General features: G+C 40.9%; 1 protein-coding gene across 1 annotated transcript in view; it reads right to left on the minus strand.

Annotated features, from left to right (window-relative positions):
* The window catches only part of LOC105016917 (testis expressed 264, ER-phagy receptor), a 63,197-nt gene that overhangs the window by 8,780 nt on the left and 33,189 nt on the right, over window positions 1–21,228 (minus strand). The window contains exon 3 of the mRNA XM_010881085.4: window positions 5,357–5,531. Within this exon, the coding sequence (XP_010879387.1) occupies window positions 5,357–5,531 (175 nt within the window). The remainder of the gene's footprint in view (window positions 1–5,356; window positions 5,532–21,228) is intronic.

A 21,228-nucleotide genomic window follows, 5' to 3' on the forward strand; every position in this document is an offset into this window, starting at 1 on the left:
TGTAAGGAAGTGTGTCGCTATACATATTTGATGATGTCACCTGGCTCCAAGTTCAGGTCAGATTTGCTGCACCATCACTGGCCTCTGAAGTGTGGATGTGATGAAGGCACCAAACTGTCTGTTTGGAAACTTTCAGCCAAAGATCGTGCAACAGTACACAGGGTCACAACAGGGGATGAAAAATTGCCAGTATTAAATAAAGTTATGGGATCCACCCCAGGCACCTCAAATGACAAATAAAAACAGATTAGCCCCACACCCCTCCAAAATAAAAAAGTCTGTATGGCACAAAGGGCACTTTGAAGAGACACCAACTTTCATTTTATTCTTACGTATTAGTATTTTACCGTTCTATGGTGTAAGTGACAGGTGATGTGTGATGGATACAATGGCGATACGACTGTAACGTGCGGTTGTCTCGTCTGGTTATCGTGACATGGGTGAGGGCGGGTTCTCCATGGGGTCATCTGACTAAACTGCTCGGCCCCCCCGGTCCTGCCTTATTCTTCTGTTCTGTTAGATCACATCAGAACAGCACAGTCCAGCCATGGGCTACCACACTAACAAAATACTGCAACCGTAAAGCTCAGAGTCCTCTCTCATTCAGTAGTCACCCCCCAACGGCACAGATATTCATACAACCCCTCTCTCACAGTTTGTATGGATAATTCAAACTACCCGTGCACGCGGGCACACACACAGAGTTTATCTGTATGTGGGGTTGCTGCCGTCCCCCTGGCTGTTAGTTGTCCCCTAGCCCAAGCCATTCAGAGCCCCACCACACTGCATGCCATCAGGCCAAAACAGACCGCAACTGCCTCTCCTCCCCTATCTTCTGCCATCCTTCCCTGGGGGCTGGAGAAATGACTCACGTGACAGGTTAGGAGTTAAGTGTGAGACGATTTAAAGGAAAATCAGGCAATCTGAAGCGGTAGGCACGTACGCGGCTCGAAGCTCTTGCACTTTCTCATTTCTCTTCATCGCTCTCACTTTTTCTCATTCCGATATAATTGTTAAATATGACAGTGGAGAGATAGTCTCATGAGAAGAGAAAACGCTGCTTTTCCTTTAAGAGTAAAATACAGAAATATTACTGTGGCTTGGTAGGAGACAGATCTCCCTATGGCAGAAGTGGAGTCATCGCTACAGTATCAACTTCAGTTCAGTAAACCTTCTCATCTTATGACTTTGAGTAGAATCATACGTGGAATAAGATCTAGACGAGGGGTGAGTGGCCCGGTTTGGTGTCAAGTAGTGTTGGGAAAGAAATGCTGCAGGAACAGGGTTGCCCAGCTCTGATCTAGACACATGTGGCCCTCAATGTGTGGCCAAGCTCCTGGTAAGAGTCAACCAGTGACCTCACACATACACACTGTGACGGACAGACATTGTGTACAACACCTCCGTGACATGAACGACACCCACACCAACACATTCTATGTATGGTGATGTTTATGTGGGTGAAGACTAATCTTTTGCATGGTCAGTCTCATCATCAGCTCTCTTTATCCTTCTGTCTATAGGAAATAATAGGACACTGACACAAGTTTTGTAATTTTGTCTGTTTACAAAAATATATTCAAGTTACAGTTACAGGCTTAAAGTGCAGTTTCTCAGCTTTAACTTGATATTCACATCCAATTTGGAGGAAGGGTTTAGGAATTACAGCTCTTTAATATTTAGCTCCCCTTTTTCAAGGGACAAAAAGTAATTGGACAATTGACTCAAAAGTTTCATGGACAGGTGTGGGCAATTCCTATTTTTTTCATCAATGAAGCAGGTACAAGGCCTGATTCCAGGTGTAGTAGTCGCATTTGGAAGCTGTTGCTGTGAACCCACAACATAGCTATAAGGAGATGTTTCACTTGCATTGATCAAAGGAGCACTCAATGCAAGTGAAACAGGCCATCCTTAGGCTTAAAAAAAATCCGTAAGAGAAATAGCAGGAAAATTAGGTGTGGCCAAATCAAAGTGGTACATTCTGAGAAATAAAAGAATGCACTGGTGAGCTCTGTAACACAAAAAGGCCTGGACATCCACAGAGGACAACAGTGGTAGAGGATTGCAGGATCCTTTCCATGGTAAAGAAAAACCCCTTCACAACATTCAGCCAAGTGAAGAAAATTCTCCAGGATGTAGGCATATCATTATCAAAGTCTACCATAAACAGCGACTTCACAATGAACAAATACAGAGGGTTCACCACAATGTGCAAACCATTGATAAACCGCAAGAATAGAAAGGCCAGATTAGACTTTGACAAAAAACATGGCCAAACAAACAAAGCCAGATCAACTAAGATCAACCTGTATCAGAATGATGGGAAGAAAAAAGTATGGAGAAGGATTGGAACGGCTTATGATCCGAAGCATACCACATCATCTGGAAAACACGGTGGAGGCAGTGTGATGGCATGAGCATGCATGGCTTCCAATGGCACTGGGTCACTAGTGTTTATTGATGATGTGACAGAAGACAGAAGCAGCAAGATGAATTCTGAAGTGTATAGGGATATATTGTCTGCTCAGATTCAGCCAAATTCAGCAAAGTTGATTGAACGGCGCATCATTTTACAGATGGTCAATTACCCAAAATATACTGTGAAAGCAAACAGGCGTTTAAGGCTAAGAAGTGAAATATTCTGCAATAGCTGAGTCAATCACCGGATCTCAACCGGATCGAGCATGCATTTCACTTGCTGAAGACAAAACTTAAGGCAGAAAGAGACACGAACAGACAACAACCGAAGACAGCTGCAGTAAATGCCTGGCAAAGCATCACAAAGTAGGAAACCCAGTGTTTCGTGATGTCCATGCGTTCCAGACTTCAAGCTGTCATTGCCTGCAAAGGGTTTTTCAACAACATATTGAAATGAAAATGTTATTTGCATCTAGTCTGCATCTAGGTTGTTTCATTTCAAATCAATTGTGGGGGCGTACAGAGCCAAAATTATAAAAATTGTGTCAGTATGCCTGTGTGTACATGATGTGTGTGAGAGAGTGTAGAGTCTAATGTGTTCATATAGTCCGTACTAAAAGGTATGCAAATTGAAGACAAATAGCTAAGGTGGCCCTTTGAGAATCACTTGGCGGTAATTGTGCGGCTTTGGAGTAGAAGACCTACAGGTCATATACTATTTTTGAAAACCTTCCTCTGATACTGCCCAGTGTAAAGCTCCTGGATGGCAGAGACTTGGGCCCAGCGATTGGGCCCAGTCATTTTCACTACCCTATGAAGCCATTTGTTATCAAAGGTGGTGCAGGTGTTTTACCAAGGGATGACGCAGCCTCTGAAAATGCTCTGAATGCTAACTCTTCGAGGATCTAAGGGCCCATGCAAAACAAAGAAGAAAAGGCGCTGAAGTGTGCAATCAACGCAGCTCTCCGTGTGTGCGGACCATGTTGGACAAAGAGGGACTCCACATAAGCCCTGTGGAAGTGGATGAGGCTCTGCTTGCCCCTCCCGTTCCTGTCTTGCTGATGTTAAGCCGGGGAGAATGTTGCCCTGGTCTACCTGAGGAGTGGGAGGACTTACATATGGTGGTGACACCACCCTGGTGAGTGACAATATACCCTGTTGTAGGTAGGTGGGTTGGTAGACTGTGTCTATCACTTGTGTTTGTTTATTTAGATCCATATGAGCTTTTCCCGGGGTCCAATCTTCCTGGGGTTGTTTTTGTGAATCTCATTTATGTTCTCTGGGCATATGGCTGTGGTGACTGTGGCCAGCCCACTTTTGAGAGACTGCAGGGTCCTGTGGGCCTTAGCCTTCATTAGCACCTGACAGGGTGTCACTCACAGGATACTGTCTGTGTGTGTGTGTGTGTGTGTGTGTGTGAGAGAGAGTGTGTGTGTTAATTTGTCACTTACAAGACAGGAGCACACCCTAGGAGGCTAGCTCATAAATACAACCACACATTGGCACACAGAGGGGTTTCAGCTCATAAATACAGGACAGGACATCATCAACAAGGTCCAAATCCCACTGGTACCAGCTGGAAAGTCAAACGATTTGACATTAATCCTGAAAAAACAAAGACTATATGTTTTTACTACTGCTGTCAAATCAAAATGATTTTTGTAAAAAAGACAAAAAAAAAACAAGCTTTGTTACAACCTAGTCCATGTCATTATTGCCCTAACTGTTTCCTCATGTTACATGATTAGTTGGTTGAGTGTGTACCAGGGTGCCAGACTAAGGCTAAAGGCAAAGCCAGTCGATATGATATTGTGACTTATTCTGTGGAAGTCCCAAAGAGAATTCAAGTGTTGATAAATGACTTTAAAACCTGCCACAAGAGGGAAAGTTAAGCAGTATCCTAGCAATTGTAAGCTATTCCAGTCAAGTAGGCTGGCGGCTTGCTAGAGTTTTGGGACTGGAGATGGCAGAAACCATTTACTTAACGACTTGGCCATGGCCTCTCACACATTGGACGGATCTCCTCCTCTCCAAACCATGGGTTGTCTTCTTCCCTACTGGCTAGGTCCATTACAGTCAGCCACTGAATGACAGTTAAGTATTTTTCCCTCCTGCACTCAGTCAGTCTTCTGTCGGCCTTGTTGGATGCAGTAGTGAATCAATTGAGTTCCAGGTTTCTCACCACAGCCTGGACAAATGCAGAGGAATTGATGATGGGACTCCTGCCCTGTCATCTCACTTCAGTGCCTCTGAATTATTCTGTCCATGGGGCTTGCTGGGATCTTTTTATGTGATACAGTAACATTTTCATATTTTAAAATATAGAGGGTAGTGTAACACCTCACCAGGTGATTGAAGCTAGCCTACTGGCTAGCGTACATCAATTAGAACTGGACAGCACCTTTTATTGGGCAAAATATCCAAATATTGTTTCGATTTCATAACTGGTAGAAATGTATTGGGGATTGAAGACATTCGGGAGGGACTGTGTGTGTGAAGACAGAGTGACCTTGAATACCTCTTCTTGGACGAACGTGAAGCACATTAAAATTGCTCAGATTCGTCCAGTTCAAAGGGGACAGAAACAGAGAATAGGTGGTTGAAAATTGCAGTCCATTTCATTATTTTAGACCGCATTCGTGCAAACAAGTATTTAGCTAAATCTGACAATATTTTTCTACCAGAATCAGCTTATGTTCAACTCTGGTTGCTTGTATGGACAGTGCTTGTATTGATATGCATTCCTTATCGATATACATACTGTACGCCCATGGTGGAAATGTTCTCTACAACACCACTACAGGTAAACTACACAGTGTGTGTGTGCATTTGTGTCTGGATATATAGTTCTCTAACCCTGTTCCTGGGGTAGTGTAAATGAACATGGTTGGAGAGGCCTGGTCTAAGGCCTGTTGTAGTAAGGCCTGTTGGACTGTACCTGAGATGTCAGTCTCCCTGTCCTCCTCAGAGTCGTCCTCTCCCAGGCGCCTCCTGTCTGGGTCCTGGCGGACCTCTGGTACATAGAAATCTCCCTGGCGACCAAGTGGACTCATGTAGTGGATCCGATTGTCTTTGTAGATCTCCAGGAATGGGTGGGCACACAACTTTCTCTCCTGGAGAAACAGAGGGAGGGATGCAAAAGGAAACAGACCAAAGATAAGCAAAAAAGGGAACCAACACAGGATTATAGAAGTCATGGGGAATAATCACATTATGGTTGAGGAGAGTGATCACTCTACATGTCAATTTTATATATACACTGCCAATTTTGCAGGTTTTCCCACTTACAAAGCATGTAGAGGTCTAACATTTTTATCACAGGTACTCTGAGTCCTGTGAGTGACGGAATCTAAAACAAAAATCCAGAAAATCACATTGTATGAGTTTTAAGTAATTAATTTGCATTTTATTGCATGACATAAGTATTTGATACATCAGAAAAGCAGAACTTAATATTTGGTACAGAGACCTTTGTTTGCAATTACGGAGATCATACGTTTCCTGTAGTTCTTGACCAGGTTTGCACACACTGCAGCAGGGATTTTGGCCCACTCCTCCATACAGACCTTCTCCAGATCCTTCAGGTTTCGGGGCTGTCGCTGGGCAATACGGACATTCAGCTCCCTCCAAAGATTTTCTATTGGGTTCAGGTCTGGAGACTGGCTAGGCCACTCCAGGACCTTGAGATGCTTCTTACGGAGCCCACTCCTTAGTTGTCCTGGCTGTGTGTTCAGGTTGTTGTTATGCTGGAAGACCCAGCCACGACCCATCTTCAATGCTCTTACTGAGGAAAGGAGGTTGTTGGCCAAGATCTCGCGATACATGACCCCATCCATCCTCCCCTCAATACGGTGCAGTCGTCCTGTCCCCTTTGCAGAAAAGCATTCCCAAAGAATGATGTTTCCACCTCCATGCTTCATGGTTGGGATGGTGTTCTTGGGGTTGTACTCATCCTTCTTCTTCCTCCAAACACGGCGAGTGGAGTTTAGACCAAAAAGCTCTATTTTTGTCTCATCAGACCACATTACCTTCTCCCATTCCTCTTTTGGATCATCCAGATGGTCATTGGCAAACTTCAGACGGGCCTGGACATGCGCTGGCTTGAGCAGGAGGACCTTGCGTGCGCTGCAGGATTTTAATCAATGACGGCGTAGTGCGTTACTAATGGTTTTCTTTGAGACTGTGGTCCCTGCTCTCTTCAGGACATTGACCAGGTCCTGCCATGTAGTTCTGGGCTGATCCCTCACCTGCCTCATGATCATTGATGCCCAATGAGGTGACCGAGGGAGATTGACAATCATCTTGAACTTCTTCCATTTTCTAATAATTGCGCCAACAGTTGTTGCCTTCTCACCAAGCTGCTTGCCTATTGTCCTGTAGTCCATCCCAGCCTTGTGCAGGTCTACAATTCTATCCCTTATGTCCTTACACAGCTCTCTGGTCTTGGCCATTGTGGAGAGGTTGGAGTCTGTTTGATTGAGTGTGTGGACAGGTGTCTTTTATACATGTAACGAGTTCAAACAGGTGCAGTTAACACAGGTAATGAGTGGAGAACAGGAGGGCTTCTTAAAGAAAAACTAACAGGTCTGTGAGAGCCGGAATTCTTACTGGTTGGTAGGTGATAGGTATGTCATGCAATAAAATGCAAATTAATTATTTAAATATCATACAATGTGATTTTCTGGATTTTTGTTTTAGATTCCGTCTCTCACAGTTGAAGTGTACCTATGATGAAAATTACAGACCTCTACATGCTTTGTAAGTAAGCAAAATCGGCAGTGTATCAAATACTTGTTCTCCCCACTGTAGTTGCGGTTGTTCTTTAGTGCTAAAGCCATCAGATGTCTGTCAGCAACATTCCTATCAGTAGATATATTGATAACCTTGCAAGCTGTTTAAATGTTTCTGCTTTCTAAAAGACTCTCCGAAGCCATTGGCTTGTAACTACTACAGAAAGACACAAAACACCACATGGGCAAGATTAACATTGGTGTGTCAAAAGAAAATCATAATGGAGGCTGTCTAGACGTTTGATATGAATTGAGGAACTGTGGTATGTCATGAGATTACAAAGTAGATTTGCCACAAAAATTTCATTTGCGCATTCAAGAATAGTGATGGGATTGTGTTTTATGACACAAATGTATAATTGTTAACATTAGTAATTAGCACATTAAGGTGCTATTATGAAATGCTCCATTAATATAAACAAATCTAATCATGCTAAATGATGTGTCCCATATTTACTTATACTATCTAATGTCTCCCACTGAGAATGGGTTGGACTGGTGCAAGTAAAAAAACTAATGCATTTCCTGGTTGCTAAAATACAATAAAGTTAATGTAAAAGTAAGAAAACAAGCATTGAATAGGGATATATTAGGTAATCAAAATCATGAATGTATTGTTGTCTCAGCATTTGTTAGCTGTTTGACCAAAACAGTGGCGTGACTTAATAGTTAGTGTAGCTTCAGGTGGTTTAAAGACGGTCAGTAAATATATAATTTCTCAACAAAGGTTTAAATAATCAAACAACATAGTTTCACTATCAAAAATGCTTATGTTGTACAGTAATATATCATTCATATTCAATTCCATCACAGTTTTAGATTGAGAGCCAATTTCCAGATGCCCCCAATTCCATACCTGGGTGTGTGCATGCGTGCATATGTATTTCTGTTTACATTCAGAGTGCCCAAGCTGATTAACAAGATGGACTGGCAATAAAAAATGATTTCATATCCGAGATGAGAATGTCAGCGGTTGGTGTAACACACTGGAACACCACCCCCCTCTTTTTCCTCACCCCCCTCCTCCACATCACCTCGACCCCCTCCTCCCCCTAACACCCACACACACTCCATAGCTTTGATCCTTCAGCTTTGTGAGAAAACTCTCTTGCTTTACCCAGGCAGGAAGAATTAAAGCCCTGTATGGTGTTCATCTGTATATCCATTCCTCTCTCTCCACTTCTCTAGAAGAAAAGAGGAGTTCCCCCTGACACACACCATTACACCTCCCCCTGCTCATTAACTTGTACTGCACACTGTTTTGTTATTCTGTGCACACATGCCCACGCAGTGAGAAGGCAGATTGCTGCAGTTTTTTACTGTTGCATGTAGAATGACTATACATTGGCATGCTGATATTACTCTCAATCTACACAGGAATCCTTCCTATTCACAACATTTATCATTCCATCACAATGCTACAATTAGAAAAGTACACTGAAGCGGGTGTCAACTAGTCCTTAATAGTTTGAATAACTAACTCTAGGCTCCAGCTTCATATAAAGATCAGAAACTTGGTTTAATTTGGTCTTAATTATACAGTAGTGTGGTAGCACATCTAGCAATGATCAAAACAACTTGAAAATATTTGTTCATATCCATAATATATAAACACTTTAAATACGGAATGTAGAATAGCCAAGGTCTTAACAGACTTTTAATGTACTAACATGTGACCCAATGCTGCCTGGAGAATCTGATAAAGAATTTAAAACCTCCTTAAAGGTCATACATTTATCAAGCAAGTACAGTTCTTGGTACTGGTCTGAAAGAATCCTGTCCCCTTTTTCTATCTGGGTTTTATTTTAGTAAATCATTAATCTCCATTTTGCACACCTGAGACAACATTCCACATACAGTGCAAATCAAAATCAATCACTGGAAAGGGTACACATTTCATCTGCATATCCCTAGAGTCAAGTTATCTAATGTAACCATAGGTTGCAATGCTTGACTTGCTTGGTAAAGTCATATTAAAAAAGGGCATTCAATTTCGGGTATAGAAGGTTGTCATGTTTGACAATTTTTTTTTAATAAACCATAGGAAAACTTGGGAATAGCGGAGTTGCGAATGCACTGGGATTGCAACACCTCGTATGTGGATTTGATTACCACTAGAGGTGTGGATGAAAATGTATTCACTCACTAAGCCGGTCTCGATATGATTAACCTCTAAATGTGTTAAATAAAATGTGTTAATTCAGTCCATTAAGTCATTTACCTGTACACAGGCCACTGGAGCATTATATAGAGCCAAAATTGTATCATAGAATTATATCTATCCAAGGAAATTAAAGACAAAAACCCAAAGGATCTCTAATCATACAAAAAAAAGCAGGCAGGTTTGCATTCTTGTAGTTTGGCTCAAATAAACATTTCAGGTTTAGTGTAAATGTGATCAATATAAGCTGTTTCTGTTCTACAAGCGGATACAAAAGCAGACTCAACTTACCTGAGTATGAATGACAGAATGCACTAATAAGTTTGGCCCCTCATTAATTTAATAGGAAAAGTAGTTAATTTTTCATGACAGATTTCATTTAATGATAGATCGTTAAAAGGATGATACTATTTTCCAAATAATTTTGTCAAAGATAATTTACAAACCCCATTCCAAAAAAGATGGGAACAGAATGCAATGATGTAACAGTTTCACATTTCTATATTTTTTTCAGAATACAACATAGATGACATATAAAATGTTTAACTGAGAAAATGTATCACTTTAAGGGGAAAATAAGTTGATTTAAAATTTCATGGCATCAACACATCTCAAAAAAGTTGGGACAAGGCCATGTTTACCACTGTGTGGCATCCCCTCTTCTTTTTATAACAGACTGCAAGCGTCTGGGGACTGAGGAGACAAGTTGCTCAAGTTTATGAATAGGAATGTTGTCCCATTCTTGACAAATACAGGCTTCTAGTTGCTCAACTGTCTTAGGTCTTCTTTGTCGCACCTCCCTCTTTATGATGCGCCAAATGTTTTCTATGGGTGAAAGATCTGGACTGCAGGCTGGCCATTTCAGTACCCGGATCCTTATTCTATGCAGCCATGACATTGTAATTGATGCAGTATTTGGTCTTGGCCCAGAGAAAACGCCTGTGCTTCTGGATCCTGTTTAGATACGGCTTCTTTTTTTACCTATATAGTTTTAGCCGGCAACGGTGGATTGTGCTCACCGACAATGTTTTCTGGAAGTATTCCTGAGCCCATGTTGTGATTTCCATTATAAGATCATTCCTGTATGTGATGCAGTGCCGTCTGAGGGCCCGAAGATAACGGGCATCCAGTATGGTTTTCCGGCCTTGACCCTTATGCACAGAGATTGTTCCAGATTCTCTGAATCTTTGGATGATATTATGCACTGCAGACAATGATAACTTCAAACTCTTTGCAATTTTTCTTCTTATGAACTTATGTTCAAGTTCACAATGTTCTAGTTCGACATCCCATAGGAATTTTTATAGCTCAGACTCTTTCCAGAACTGCTGAGGATTGTTACTTTGTTTGAGATGCAGAGATTGGCCCCTCCTGAATCTCATTTTGTTCGGTTTAAAATCTTTATCTTCTTCTCAATTGACCCTTTAAACCAGGGGATAAAATGACGTTGGAATAAATAAATCCACAGATATTTGGATTTTTTACCAGCCAAAATACAGTACAAAAATACTATTTAACATCAGAACAACGACAAATAAGGATGAAAATACATAATATAAATGAAAAATAATGTCTAGTGAGATAGTTGATATCCTATGAGATTGTTAGAAGAAATTTCATGAAGACATTTCAGGACTTTGGGCAAGTTGAAGACAGACATAGGAAAATAGGAATTATGGCAAATCCTGCAGAAAGAATTTACCACAGGACTACTTGATAAAATTACACAAGAATCTAGCAAAGCCAAATGCTTCAGTTCTGCATTCTAAGACGACGATAAAATATTCATTTGTTTTTCGCCCTGTCCTCTCCTGGAATCCTGTTGCAATGTTTGATATGTTCTGTTCATGTAGTACCCAAAAACAGTCTCAAATACTACTCTACTAACTATAACACAGGGAATCTTACCTCACAACGTTATACAGAGTACCATAGTATTCTGCTAACAAAGGCTTAGCTCATATCCAAGGGTCTACCTGTGATTTGGAATGAAGAAACACTTTTTGTATTCTCTATGCTTCACACACACACCACTCTCCCTCTCCCTCTCCCCTACACATACGGTGCTCTCTCTCTCCCGTTCTCTCTCAAACACACAGGTCTACCTGAGCCCAGGTTGTCATTTGATTTATTAGTCTTATTACTTAATCAAGCAACGCATTCAGACAGTAATGGGGTGTTACAATAAAGTCAATGACTGCTTTTCCCTTTGCTGCTATCATTTTCTGGGGTTAATCTACTATTTATAATGCAGCACTTAGAATCTTTTAAGAATTCAATTGAAGTTTCCAAACGCCTTTTTACAACTGAGTCTAAAGATACCCCAGCTGCAATAACACGAACGTCAGAGGATTTCAGAGCAGAAATGACTGTTCTGTCCCTATTACATCAAGAGCATCAATATCCAACGATATTAGTACAAGGTAAAGTAATTATATATAAAAACAAATACAAGCAGGGTTTAAGGTCTGTGGTGCTAATGCTGCAAACAAGCCTAATTGATTGTCATGTACTGGCTGAGCAGACGGTTCTAATACTTCATCTGCGTGTTAGGAGACCTTTTGTCATTCTCCCATCAGTTAATATGTAGAAATATTTCCCAGCCTGGATCGCATGTAGGAGCATCCTTCAGTGGAGATGGCTGATTTACTCTGTGTAGGACTCAGCTGATCTGATTAACCTAGTCTCGAATGGTTGGTTGCTCTTTAGATGTTGATTAAGCTGGACCTAATGGAAAGCCACATTCACAGCTTTTGGTCCCTGGTCTCTCACCCTCGCCATTTCGGTGGCCACCATTTATCATATCCCAGTACAGCACAGACCCTCTGTAACAGCTCCCTCTACTTGTTTGCCATGCTGTGTTCTCTATGTAAAGTGGACTGGTTGCTGTTATAGATACAACTGGGTCTAAACCAGTTAGTTCCCACTGCAAAGAAGTAGAAGAGGTATTAACAATACGTATATTTCAAGTGATTTTGTACAGAAGGTTGGAATCATGTTGTTCCTTGATACTGTCCATTCTCAAACTCAGGAGCTCTACGGCAGAGATTTAATAGATTTTACACTCTAAATCAGACATCATTAGAATGTAGTTTTCATGACCAGCTTTTTCAAGTTGTCACACATGCAACCAACCTTGCTGTTTTTTGGGATTTGCTTTTAAGAATTATTTGCATTGTGTCCATTTTTTGCATTGAGCAATTTCAATACTTTCTTGATACCTCCAGAATCTGCATTTTCATGAGAGATAGTCTTCACTAAAGGTGTATCTGAAGATTTACCTGATTTTCTGTACTGTATAATACAACAACATAATCAAGGGATTGTAAATTGTGTAGTAGGGTATTCAACATTATAAACGGGGTGGTTTGAAGCCAGAATGATATTTCAGTTGGTGGTGATATGTCTGAGGTCACTTTTATTCAAGGTGAAATCATTTGAACACAGTTCTTTTGGGGACCTTGGCAATTTCAACAAGGGATAATGTGACAAAACCCACATTTCAGGGAATTAATTTACTTGCACAGAGCACGGTAATCTAGCAACATAATTTAATTAAATATTGAGATGTAAACAGCTTGCCCATTGCATATTTCTTGAATTTCACCATTTGTTTAGATTGAGTAGGTTAGAATGACACAGCATCTTAGCTGGAGTTTTTGGAGATGAAATCACAACTCACTCATTAGCAAATACTTGATTTGGTAAGACTGTACACAGAAATGTTTAGGTGCATATGCGAGTGAAACTGTCACACTGGAGCGCTGTGGGTGCCATTTATGTAGTCTGTCCATTAATTATTAGCGTAGCTACAATCCAATCACCCTGGACACAACAAGCTGACATAAAGCCTGATCGCAATGTTCCACTTAAGTAGTGCCCAGGATCAGGGTGTAGACACAAATATAAGCTTGAGTGTTAGGCCTATTTTGATTCCATCAGGAAAATGACACTAAAGATTTAAGACATGCACGGAGAGGCCATAGCCAAATGAGACACAGAAACTCACAATGGAAAACCGGTAAAACATTTGCACCCCCAACTAACAGCTAACTGTTAATGTTGAAGGGGCATTTGCATATTAAAGTTCCCATTATTCCATAATTACTGAGAATGACAAAAAAACTCTTCAGTGAGAGTTGTGGAAGATGAGGCCTGGAGAGTTATAAGGAGAGAGCAGGGAAGGGGGACATGGGAGAGGGGGGAGAAAGACTACGTAGCTAGTCGATTAAATGCTAATGCACCCTGAATTGATTAGCATTCACAGACAGGTTACCCTCCAACAGTGTGCATGGCGCTGCGTAATTGGCTGTTATTCTGTCAGAGAACAAAAAACTTCTCAGAAAAGAAGACAATAATAGTGGTCATTAAAAAAGAAACCTGAGAAGTTTCATAGTTCTACTCATTAATAGTAAGAGTCATTAAGGAAGAGTGGAGAAGAAGTGGAGGTAAAAAGTAGATGAAAAGAGAGGTTTAATTGGAGTGTGTGAGTGATGACTGGGTAGTCCTGGTCGGCTGTGACTGAGTTAGGAGTAAAACTCCTCTAGACGCGTTCTTAAATCCCCCACACATAACACACACCCTCAGAATATCAACCTGCACAGGTACAGTGAGGGAAAAAAATATTTGATCCCCTTCTGATTTTGTATGTTTGCCCACTTACAAAAAAATAATCAGTCCATAATTTTAATGGCAGGTTTATTTAAACAATGACACAGAATAACAACTAAAAAATCCAGAAAACACATCAAAAATATATAAATTGATTTGCATTTTAATGAGTGAAATAAGTATTTGACCCCTATGCAAAACATGACTTAGTACTTGTTGGCAAAACCCTTGTTGGCAAGCACAGAGGTCAGATGTTTCTTGCAGTTGGCCACCAAGTTTGCACACATCATATGAGGGATTTTGTGTCCCACTCCTCTTTGCAGATCTTCTCCAAGTCATTAAGGTTTCGAGGCTGACGTTTGGCAACACGAACCTTCAACTCTCTCCACAGATTTTCTATGGGATTAAGGTCTGGACACGGGCAAGGCCACTCTAGGACCTTAATGTGCTTCTTCTTGAGCCACTCCTTTGTTGCCTTGGCTGTATGTTTTGGGTCATTGTCATGCTGGAATACCCATTCACGACTCATTTTCAATGCCCTGGCTGAGGGAAGGAGGTTCTCACCCAAGATTTGATGGTCCATCGTCCCTTTGATGCGGTGAAGTTGTGCTGTCCCCTTTGCAGAAAAACACCCCCAAAGCATAATGTTTCCACTTCCATGTTTGACGGTGGGGATGGTGTTCTTAGGGTCATAGGCAGCATTCCTCCTTTGATGCCAAAGAGCTCGATTTTGGTCTCATCTGACCACAACACTTTTACCCAGTTCTCCTCTGAATCGTTCAGATGTACAGGCCCGTCTAAAGTTTGCCAATGAACATGTGCTTTCTTGAGCAGGGGGACATTGCGGGCACTGCAGGATTTCAGTCTTTCACAGTGTAGTGTGTTACCAATTGTTTTCTTGGAGATTATGGTCCCAGCAGCCTTGAGATCATTGACAAGATCCTCCCGTGTAGTTCTGGGCTGATTCCTCACTGTTCTTATGATCAATGGAACTCCACGAAGTGAAATTTTGCATGGAGCCCCAGACCGAGGGAGACTGAAAGTTCTTTTGTGTTTCTTCCATTTGCGAATAATCAGATTTTTTTTGTTGTTATTCTGTCTCTCACTGTTCAAATAAACCTACCATTAAAATAATAGACTGATCATTTCTTTGTCAGTGGGCAAACGTACAAAATCAGCAGGGGATCAAATATTTTTTTCCCCTCACTGTACACTCACTTCTTACAGCGTAAAAAAATATCGGCAGAACACATTGAGTGGTGGCCATTGAAATATTTACAAATATCTACTTTAGAATAATATTTCTTCTTGAGTAGAGTTAACAAATATAAGATTATTTAGTAAATATAACTGTGTTCTGCTAATATATAATAATTATGATTGTTAAATATGTTGAAGTATATCTAACTTTCAAAACGTTATCTATTGATATTACGTCATTACTTAAAATAGTAATGTACTGACCATATGTTGATATTTTGAGAAAATGCATTTGATTTATCTGTGTTGTATTCATTTATATCACATTTTCAACACTTGTTAGTGCCATGTGACTGTTGTTAGAGCATAGTAGGCTAACTCTTTTTTACTTGCATCCATTTGCAGAATTTGCTTTGATTAAACTTAAAACAGTATCTCTTGAACCATTCAAACTAGAGAGTCCAAACCCACTTTATTTCACGTTTAAACGACTCCAACTTTTGAGAATTCTTACCATGTTCTCCCACCATGTTAGATTTACATACATTTGCATAATTAATGTTAATTAACCCTAATACAATATGCCCAGAAATATTTAAGCTGGAGTACCAGAACCAACATTAACATTTAACATGTTTAGGCTAACCCAAAATGTCCCTGCTAATCAACTGTTAAGTCAGAAAAAAAATCTACCACTTCCTCCACAACCCATTTGTGAACTTATGCATGAACCAAAAATCCACTGGTTGAAAGAACAGATGACAACCTTGCCAGGTCCTACCCAATCCCGCTGTGAGTTACTATGATAAAAAGGTGGTAATGACTAACAGGAAATTATGTAAAATATTTTAAGGAGAGAAAGAGATAAGCATTTTCCACCCTTCTGAAGTCTTGAGAGAGAGGGAAAGCATAGAGGCCAAAAGAGAGAATGTGAAGGAATGAGATGGAAGATCGGTAGATAGATGATAACGATGGGCCAGCAGTGTCCTTCTTTGTCTCCTCTCCAGTTTATGAGCCTGGGGAAGAACAGCTGCTCAGAAATACGACATAAATACACCACAATCACATATCCCTTTAGACAAATAAACACAAATGGGCAGCCGGATATACTTAGAAATCTATAAAAAGGTCCCTGTCTGCTTTCTAAAAAGAACATCACAACTGTAGCCCACATGCTAGAATTTCCAATGAGAAGTGCATTGCTACTCAGGGAATATCCAGCAATACAATGTTTTCCTAATGGCACCCAATTCCATATAAATATATAGTGCACAACTTTATTATTACCCAGTATGTTGACAAACACAGCAGTCATCAGGTTGTCCAAGGGCCCATCCCCTTGAGTGACAGGCACAGGAGTGGACCGAAAATAACTGACAGACAGCGGCTAAAAGCCGAAAATTGTATAACATTTGTCAGCCTCAAGTATTTTGTCTCTCTGAAACAGACTGCCAGACAACTTAGCCGTATGACAGAAAGCCCGTGTAGACATGCATCAACATCTGCAATTCAACATCTTATTGGTTGCTCTCTGGGGTTTAAGATACCTGCAGAACTGTAAAAACTGGGTTTAATAAACAAACTTGACTAATTGCTATACAACGGGCCAGCACCATTAGTAAAAATACTCCAGGCCACAAGTAGGTGGTAATGTTGATTACTTTGGGTTTGTTTACATTGATAGATTTTCTGAGAAATATCAAAGAAGACTTGAGAAGCTAGATTATTTTGTGTAAAATTGCAGATACTCATATCACAAGATGCTACCTTATAAGGTTGCGTCCGCCACATTTTCAGTAGTGCCTCCCGGAGTTCTGGAAGTGTGAAGACAACTTTTGTCGTAACTGTATCAAGTTTCTAGGCAGTACACATGCATATCCTTTGATTTTCTAACGACTGACGGCCACAATCAGGCATTTTACATCTCGAACATGCCAGTGTAAATTCAAAAGCTACGGAAATGATTACGCAAATTAAGACAGGTTTTTCTAGCATTATATTCTCTTGTAATGTAAACAAGCCCTTACTTTAAGGGAGAAGCAGATGATCAGCAGCAAGGGAAGTAAGTAAAACTAATGAACCTAAAACTATCATCTCAGTCTAAGTGTCAGGTCCAGACTATGGGGTGACTCTAGGCACCTGTGAGGATCAGGGCAACGCCCTGAGGTGGCTCTAGGCATGGATCCAGGGTGGCAACGCTGGCGGACTCCACGTCAGCGTCCCCAAGCACAGGCCCAGGGGCCAGCCCAGGGGACCCCCTGGCCCCTGTCGCCAGACCAGTGGGGGCTTGTTGAGGAGCTCCTATGGTCAGGGGAGCAGGAGCACACAGAGGATGACAAGGATAGTTTCTAATAATTTGTCAAGAATCCTTTGCAGGCAATGACTGTGTGAAGTCTGGAACGCATGGACATCACCACATGCTGGGTTTCCTCCTTTGTGATGCTTTGCCAGGCCTTTACTGCAGCTGTATTCAGTTGTTGTTTGTTCGTGGGTCTTGCTGCATTAAGTTTTGTCTTCAGCAAGTGAAATGCATGCTTGATCGGTTTGAGATCAGGTAATAAACTTGGCCATTGCTGAATTTTCCACTTTGCCTTAAAAACACCTGGGGTTGATTTTGCAGTATGTTTTGGGTCATTGTTCATCTGTAAAGTGAAGCGCCATCCAAACAACTTCGTAAATTTGGCTGAATCTGAGCAGACAATATATCCCTATACATTTCAGAATCCGGCTGCTTCTGTCACATCATCAATAAACACTTGTGACCCAGTGCCATTGGAAGCCATGCATGCCCATGCCATCACACTGCCTCCACCATGTTTTACAGATGATGTGGTATGCTTCGGATCATAAGCCGTTCCAAGCCTTCTCCATACTTTTTTCTTCCTATCATTCTGGTACAGGTAGATCTTAGTTTCATTTGTCCAAAGATTAATGTTCCAGAACTGGGCCAGATGTTTTAGTCTAATCTGGCCTTTCAATTCTTGAGACTTATGAATGGTTTGCACCTTGTGGCGAACCCTCTATATTTGCTCTTGTGAAGTCATCTCTTCATGGTAGACCTGGATAATGATATGCCTACCGCCTGGACTGTGTTCTTCACTTGGCTGGATGTTGTGAAGGGGTTTTTCTTAACCCTGGAAAGGATCCTACGATCATCCACCACTGTTGTCTACCATGGACGTCCAGGCGTTTTTGTGTTGCAGAGCTCACCCGTGCATTATTTTTTTCTCAGAATGTACCAAACTTTGATTTGGCCACTCCTAATTTTCCTGCTATTTCTCTTAAGGATTTTTTTTAAGCCTAGGGATGGCCTGTTTCACTTGCATTGAGAGCTCCTTTGACCGCATGTTGTGGGTTCACAGCAACAGCTTCCAAATGCAAATGCCACACCTGGAATCAACTCCAGATCTTTTACCAGCTTAACTAATGAATTAAATAATGAAATAATAGTCCACACCTGTCCATGAAACAGCTTTTGAGTCAATTGTCCAATTACTTTGGGTCCCTTGAAAAAGAGGGGCTACAGCTGTAATTCCTACACCCTTCCTCCAATTTGGATGTGAATACCCACAAATTAAAGCCGAGAGACTGCACTTCAAGCCCATATTCATTATTTAACTGCAACTTGAATATATTTTGGTAAACAGCCAAAATAACAAAACTTGTGTCAGAGTCCAATCATTTCTGGACCTAACTGTAGCTCTTCCAAAATCATTTCAACCCAGCACATCTAACTTGGCTGGGACTAAGGGCAGTATCAAACCCAGTGATCATCCTTGTCATGGACAAAGTATCTAATTAGCATGTTTGTGACACTTGGGCCAGCTCATGTGGTCTAATTACTGTGATCTGTGAGCAGACAAACAGAGACAGGAGATTACGTGTCCGACCACTCAATATTGGTATAGGAAAGAGTAAACTGAGGACAGCTGACAGGTCCTCACTTCTTCCATTGGAATCCAAAATTTGCCTCATCTGCACATAGACAAACATTTTAAATAAAAACATTAAATCAACAGGACGCATGAAACATTTTCTCGCCTACCTCTAATCTCCACCAACTCACTGAGAAGAATTGTGACATGATCTACAACTCCTTGTACAAGACTGTGACTAGACCTGTTTGCCACCAGGCACAATTGAGCCTTCATTTAACTGACAGCTGCTTTTAAGCGTTCAAACCTTTCAACCCAGCCAAATGCAAAAGGTTACAGGAGTGTGTTTGGAGGTCACTGACCTGAATAACAAAACTACAGTCTTAAGCTTCTTTATCTCTCCTATTTTCTTTAGCTACAAAGCACAGGGCCTCAGACCCCCCCCCCCCCCACACACACACACACACATTTGTGTAAGCTTGAACACCCACTTCTTTCCATCCCATCCTGTAGAAGGACTCACACTTGACTGGCTCCTAATTGCAGTCTGAATTGCTTTCCTGACAAATCCTTCAAGAGGACACTGGATGGAAATCCCACACATTTACATTTCAATCTCAATGAAGTGGCTTTGTTTGGTTTGGCCACTTTTCCAAGCGGTAAAAACAACACCACTTGAAACTTAGTTCTCACAGATCTTTTCATCCAAATTACTGTCTGCGTGTGTTAGAACTCTCAATTGTAGCCTGGGGCTGGGATTCTGCATGGGATTCTGCATTTGTGATGGTTTGGGTTTGGCTTTCCGAACAAAAAGAAAAGGAAATGTAACTGTGTATGATCAGCAGCTCTTCATGGTCAATCTTTATTCAGGTGTACAGTAAACAAGCTAGTTGGCCAGACCTAATGTGGCAGTTGGTAAGCTACTGAAGATACTTTATCAGAAAGAAATGTGGTGGGGAGAGTAATTTCTTATTACTTCAAATTCATTATTGAAAGCGAGCACAATCAGTGCTCTGTTAATTATATTTATATCAGTGATGATACAATATACAGTGCAGACATTGTTAATGTTTAAATGACAATTGTAGCTAAAAACGACACATTTTCAATGGAATATCTACATACAGTGGATATAAAAAGTCTACACACCCCTGTTAAAATGCCAGGTTTTTGTGATGTGAAAGAATGAGACGAAGATAAATCATGTCAGAACTTTTTCCACCTTTAAATGTGACCTATAATGTGAACAATTCAATTGAAAAACGAACTGAAATCTTCGAGGGGGAAAAATAAAGACCTGGTTGCATAAGTGTGCACACCCTTTAATATTTGGGGATATGGCTGTGTTCAGAATTAACCAATCACATTCAAACTCAATGTTAAATAGAAGTCATTACACACCTGCCATCATTTGAAGTGACTCTGATTAATCACAAATAAAGTTCAGCTGTTATGACCTTTTCTTAGTTTCATCACAGAGCAAAAGCCATGGTCTGCAGAGAGCTTCCAAAGCATCAGAGGGATCTCAAAATCAAAAGCTGCTTTAGCTGATTTTTTGCATCCAAATACCTTGATTAGTTTTCCGAATGATTGATACAATACTTGCTTAACAAAATATGAATTAATGATTATTACGCATATTACTGTGCCATTTTACTTGACACGTGTTAAATCAGTAAGGGTCAGTGAATAAGATAGCAGAAATAAAACATTTCCTAGGTAGAATGGGCAGAACCTGTCTGCTTCTGGCAATGGTTACATTTGCAAGGACAATAGGATTCATAAAACAGATTTTAAACCAAAAGGTAAATGACCCTGTTCAGACTGAATGGACCTGAAAGGTGAAACGTAACCACGACGACAGGGACAGCTCTCATCGCCATGGCGACATCATTTTCAGTGGGCATAGAGAGGTGGATAACGTATTAAAAGATGGATGATGAAAATGAATGTGTCTGGTAGCTTTCTGTATGGTTCACCACAGCCATATGTGCTCTAGTTATCGTCTCTTAAATTATAACAAATTGGCCTATTGGACTGTATAGTGTATCTAGCAATATTTGACCCTTCTTATCTGCATTACGCTCAAACAGATTTTGGTTCTGTTTGAGATGCTCATCTCGCTGCAAGTCCCACTCCCTTTGGCTGGCCAAACAATTCTACCCACATGGAT

The sequence above is a fragment of the Esox lucius genome, chromosome 17, assembly GCF_011004845.1.
Source record: "Esox lucius isolate fEsoLuc1 chromosome 17, fEsoLuc1.pri, whole genome shotgun sequence".
Taxonomy (NCBI): domain Eukaryota; kingdom Metazoa; phylum Chordata; class Actinopteri; order Esociformes; family Esocidae; genus Esox; species Esox lucius.